The sequence below is a fragment of the Sinocyclocheilus anshuiensis genome, unplaced genomic scaffold (genome assembly GCF_001515605.1).
Source record: "Sinocyclocheilus anshuiensis isolate Anshui unplaced genomic scaffold, SAMN03320099.WGS_v1.1 scaffold5459, whole genome shotgun sequence".
Lineage (NCBI taxonomy): Eukaryota > Metazoa > Chordata > Actinopteri > Cypriniformes > Cyprinidae > Sinocyclocheilus > Sinocyclocheilus anshuiensis.
Genome location: NW_015557655.1, coordinates 528 through 6,616, shown reverse-complemented (window position 1 = coordinate 6,616; position 6,089 = coordinate 528). Strand labels below are relative to the sequence as shown.

Sequence of the window (6,089 nt, the reverse complement as noted above, 5' to 3'; positions counted from 1 at the left end):
TCTTCAGCAATGTAATCAGTCCTAATCCTGTCTATTAACACTATCTGCATTCGAGCTGCAGGCTTAAGCAGTCTTAACTGAGAGGATATCAGTCTGATGTGGGATTTCAGCCTGACGGGCTGAAGACCTGATCACACCTCAGGTTATTATTGCCAGTTTGAACACTTGCTCCCACTCCACTGAATGACTCAGGTCACAATTTGTCTTTGCTTGGTGGAAACAGTCTGTGGTCTAATTAAATTGTGCCTTTACCAAGAAACACTTGGTAAAAGTTTATAGTGTACAAATCTGTCAGCGGTATGTCAAGGTGATCTTGCAGATGGCCACACACCAGAGACGCAACATACTGTAGGCCTGTAAGATCATGCTGATAGTGTCAAATCACAGCATGTGAAATGAGCAAACTGGAGACGACATAGTGCATGAGTGCTAGGTTAAAGGAAACACAGGGATTTGACCTTTAACTCAAAAAATGTGAAGTTATAGTCAGTTCTGGAGAATTGCGATGTTATGCAATGAGAATTGCAACTTATATAAAACTTCAATAGCTGTATTTTAATAAATCCTATTTTTAACTGGGTTCAATCAATGTTAAACTATGTCAATGTTAAAAGCATCTGTGACAAATCTCTACAAGCAAAAATCTACAAGCAAAAATGTACAGTTATGCACTTGCAAACAAAATCTATTTTGTTTTGAATCTAGAAGATTCGTTTAAAGAAACAATGACAGAAATTATTTTCCTTGGGTTGCGTTTTGAGAATGGAATAAACATTCAAACAATACTGGAAATATAACATGCTGTCAATCCAATGTCATTTTAGTATTATTTATATACTACTATAATTTGTATGAATAATTTAAATGTGTTGCCAAGGAAACATTTTACATCAAATTTTTATATTTTATTCTATTTCAGCTTTATTTCAAGTAACTATTTATTTATTTGTATTAGTTTTTTTTTTGTTAAAGATAACAACACTGCCTCATTACTGTTTCATACTGGCATGCTATTATCCATATTCAGTGAACCTCTTCAAATATCCAAGCTAGGAGCTGGATAAGAAAGATTTTACCTGCTGTAATGTATAATATGTTTGGCCCATTTCATCAGACTTTTGCCACAGGATCAAAACAATTACATTTTTTAAGTAAACAATGAAGTAACTTTTCCACACATTGTTTAGAATTCATCTTACTGGCCACATAACTATAACAAAGCTGATATAAATTATAGTTTACAATCCATAAGCAAGACTTCATTAATGAAGGTAGATGAATGAACATCTAATACCGTAAATCAAAAACTAATTCTAAGAAACTCAATATGAACAGACTCTTTAGTAATGCAACTGGTAGACAAAAGAAAGACTTCATAATAAGCTATTGAAAAACATGTTTACTCTAATTGATAACAGATATTCATTACATGCATTCATTGTGCCAGTATATGTAAACCTGTGGTAAAACCTCATGTGGTGAGATATGTGTGACAAAAGCTTATGTAAATTATTTTAACATGATTTTCATAAAAAGGAACTGGCTGCTGGGGTAATATAATCTAGCATGTAGAAACAAAATGCAAAACCATCATGTATTTAACTTTGTGAGACCTACACTTCCATTCAAATACTGGGGTCAGTAAGATTTTTTAAATAAATTAATATCTGTATTTAGCAAAGATGCTTTAAATTGATCAAATTTTTATGTTGTTACAAAAAAAGATGATACTTCAAATAAAATCTGTTCTTTTGAACTTTCTATTTATCAAAGAAAAAAATCTGTTTTCAACATTGATAAGAAATGTTTATTGAGCCGCAAATCAGCACATTAGATTGATATCTGAAGGATCATGTGACACTGCAGACTGGAATAATGATGCTGAAAATTCAGCTTTGCCATCACAGGAATAAATTATATTAATAAATAACATAAAATATATTAAAATAGAAAACAGTTCTTCTAAATTGTAATGATAATTCACTGTATTACTGTATTTTTTTAAATCAAATAAATGTGGCCTTCTGCATTTGAAAGAGACTTTTTTCAAAACATTAAAAGTTCTTAAAGACCCAAAACATTTGACGCTTCACATCACATCACGCTATATGTTTTAGTCATTATTTCTTTCAGACTCATTTTTGACTGAATGAGATATATTTAGATTATTCTGATAGGGCAACAAGCAATCTATGTGCAAAAATGTAGTCCTAACACATTTTTGTGATTATTTTGCATTGTTCTAAACTAACAATCCTTAAAGCATGACAGCTTTGTAGATGTGTCAGTATTTGAGAGTATTACTGTAAAACATACTGTAGAATATTAATCTTTTCTTTGCACCAGAGCGCAGAGAAAACCCAGTGTTTAAACAAAGTGTCAGTTCATTTACTAGTGTGAGGTATGGACATTATAAACAAAAGACATCATGTTCAGGGTGTTCTGGGATATCATAGTCTCTCTCTGTTTTAAAACACTTGCATTTTGCATAAAGCAGCTGTGAATGTCTTCTTAAAAGTATAGTTTATCTATAAAATGAAAATTATGCCATTATTTACTCACTCTCATGTTGCTACAAACCCGTATGACTTACAGAGTAGATTCAATACAGTCAGTATTTTGACTGCCTGCCATAGCTTGATAATATTAAATAAGCATGTTGGACATAAAATGAATCAGATTTTGTGAATTCCCATGTTTACCAAATGCGTGTGAAATGGACAACAACACAATGGAGCAAATTATCTATTTAACAAACCCCTTACACAGACCAGAAAGCTCAATTAGGATTTAATTTGTAGTGTAATTAGCTGTCATTTTTTCCGTTATTAGTTCCAAGGACAGGGTGTAATTAGGGGGCAGGGGACTTCTCAATCAGGCTTAACATATTTTAGATTCAGTCCGTGAGCGTGGCTGATTGTATTCCTTGTATTCCCTCAGGAAACTCCACTGCACGCGGAACTACATCCACATGCACCTGTTTGTGTCCTTCATTCTGAAAGCCATCGCCGTCTTTGTCAAAGATGCGGTGCTTATTCAAGATATTCAAGAGTCTGACAACTGCTCCACTGGTTCTGTAAGTTTATTATTGCACAGTCTATTTTGAATAAATTGAATAAATCCCTCAGGAGTCTGTAATAGTTTCAATTAGCAAACCATGTGACATCCACACGCACCAAACCAAGTATTTATCTAGCAGTGTTAGTAATCAGCGTAAATATAGTCTATCCCAGCTGATCACGTTTACATTTTTTCTTACTCACTGGTCTTGGGCCTCTCGACTGTTATGTCTGCTGCTAAACATCCATGAGCATAACTTCACACATGCTTGCTGAATTGACTGCTGTGGGTGACCTTTGTTTGAACCAGCTTGCCAAAATGCTTGTTCCAGTCATTCTGGATGGCATGTACTCCCACTGTTATTGCTGTAGGCCCTCAAGCTATCTCAATTTCACAGATTTTTCTTTCACAACACTGCAAAAGCACAAGATGCTATGTGAATTTTGGGTCATTTTTTGACACTGGTGCCTCAGGGTATTTGGTTTGTGCTAGTTTTACACTACTGTACTGACAAGCTTATGTATGCTGGTTTACTAGTGTCCCACCAATGTTGTTTAGGAGTTTAACTAATAACACTTGCTGAAAGTCCACAAGGACCAAAGCCGACTAGTCTCATCAGCTAGGTTTTGCTTAAACCAGCACCATACAAGCACCAGCCAACCATCAGAAATTCAGGTGTGAAAGGAGGTAAAAGAGTGACAGTGACAACAGTCTTCAGCGTCTCTGGCCTATGTTAACAGGTGTTTACAGTCTTCATATTTTTACATAAATTACATTTTGGAAAATTATTGCATTGCAACGCATTTTGTGCAAGTCCAGAACAGAGACAAGCTGCAATAAGACAAAAAAACGGCTGGTTGCCGATCGCATAAATTCCAGGGGAAGCTCCTTCGGCCGTCATACACACACGTGACTGACTGCTCGCTCGCACCAACAGGAGGAGGAGGGTTGTGTTACTCTCTACACTGCACTCAACCTGAGGGATTCCTACACTTTCAGTCTTTGAGGAGACATGAAAAACAGCACATACCGCAGGAACGGTATAACGGAAAATATTAGTGGTTTTGAAACCGTGAAATTTTCTAATCGCGGTATGCCTTGAAACCTGTAATCGGCCCATGCCTACATCCAAACTAGTAAAAGTAGTAAAAAGCAGGTAAAAGAGTGACAGTGACAAAGTAAAAATTAGACCATGCAAGTAAACCAGCGAAACTATAGTAAGACTAGTAAAACACAGGCAAAAGAGTGAAAATTACAACATTAAAATTAGATCATGCTAGTGGAACATCCAAACTAGTAAAACTAGTAAATCACACGTAAAAGAAAGACAGTGGTAAAATTAAACTTAGACCATCCAAAACATCCAAACTAGTAAAAGTAGTAAAAAGCAGGTAAAAGAGTGACAGCAACGAAATAAAATTTAGACCATGCAAGTAGACCAGCAAAACCAGTAAGACTAGTAAAACACAGGCAAAAGAGTGAAAGTGACAAAATTAAAATTAGACCATGCAAGTTGAACATCCATCATCCAAACTAGTAAAAAGCAGGTAAAAGAATAACAGTGATAAAATTACAATTAGACCGTGCAAGTAAAATCTCAACACTAGTAAAACACAAGTAAAAGAAAGACAGAGGAAAAATTAAAGTTAGACCATACATGTAAAACGTCCAAGCTAGTAAAACTAGCAAAAAACAGGTAAAAGAGTGACAGCGACAAAATAAAAATTAGACCATGCAAGTAAACCAGCAAAACTAGTAAAACTATTTTCCATCTAGACCTGGACCAATTCATGCTGGTTTTAGCTGTTTAGTATTCTATTAAAATAAGAGAAATCAGTTTCACAGTATTTAGCAGGGTTGTGGCAATAATCGTCTGACTGCTAGTAATGGTGAAGGACGTTTTCTGAGATGACTCAGCTGTTGAGATGACTATTGACTGAGCTTGACAAAGGAGCATAAAGCTCTCAATGAAAACATGGCTCCTATCACAGTGTATGGAGTGAGTATGCTGTAACACGTGTCCAGTGTTCAGATCTGGTGTCTGTCAATGTCTGCAGTTTGAGCAGGAATTTGCTATAGATCAAGGCCATCTGTGGAATCTTCAGAAGTGTAATGCACTTTCAAACTGAGCTTTTGACTCTTTACAATTTTAAAGCAGATGGATTTTAAACACAACTTCTGAAAAGATTATATGCATCTTTAAAATGTACTTTTTTGCAGTGATTTTACAGTGAAAGTAAAACGCTGTGGCACAAAGGATGTGCATGTCGAAATGTGGACAGTCTAATGAATACGTTCTTTTCACAGGTCATATGCTGAAAATTTATGTCACGCCAGACTCATATGACTATTTTATGTAGAACAAAATCAATCAATCTATAACATTTGACAAAATGTTGTGAAAATATATATGAAAGCTTTTTCCACCTTAGAGTAGAAAATGAAATTGAATAGTCACATTATATGATATACTGTAAAGCAACTGTGAGAAATAATTAATAGTCATGATTAAAAAAAATGAGATATAAGTGAGATATAAAGTCAAAATGTGAAATATATTTGTGATCACAAAGTCATATTGTGGCTTTATTTCTCTTGCCAAAATTACAAGCAAGCTTTCAAGCATTGTAGACCAGGCAAGCAAGATACTATAATAGGCAAGCAACAGGTTCCTCTTTCAAAACTCTTTGCAAGGGCAGCCTTTTATGGATCCATTACATCCTCTCCATGATGCTTTTCAGTGGCTTCCACCATTTTTTAGCAGAGACATTTTTCTATCCATCTGTGATAGAAAAATAAAGATTTACTTATTTAATTATTTATTTCTTGAAAATTTTGAGACAGAGTCACAATTATGTGAAATAAAGTCGTTATTATGACAAAGTCTCAATTCTGGGATATAAAGCCAGTTGGAAAATATAAAGGCACATTGTGAGATATAAAGTCCCAATTATGCAAAATAAAGTCGTGATTACAAGACAATGTCACATTGTGAGGTATAAAGCAACAGTTATGTGAAATAAAGTTGT

The 6,089-nt window shown here is 34.8% G+C and overlaps 1 protein-coding gene across 1 annotated transcript in view; it reads left to right on the top strand.

Moving 5' to 3' along the window:
• The window catches only part of LOC107679318 (vasoactive intestinal polypeptide receptor-like), a gene marked incomplete at its 3' end in the record, with an annotated part of 31,479 nt that extends 28,403 nt beyond the window's left edge, over positions 1 to 3,076 (top strand). Inside the window, exons 6-7 of the mRNA XM_016474837.1 lie at positions 296 to 348; positions 2,941 to 3,076. Of these exons, the coding sequence (XP_016330323.1) occupies positions 296 to 348; positions 2,941 to 3,076 (189 nt within the window). The remainder of the gene's footprint in view (positions 1 to 295; positions 349 to 2,940) is intronic.
• Positions 3,077 to 6,089: the final 3,013 nt, after the last annotated feature.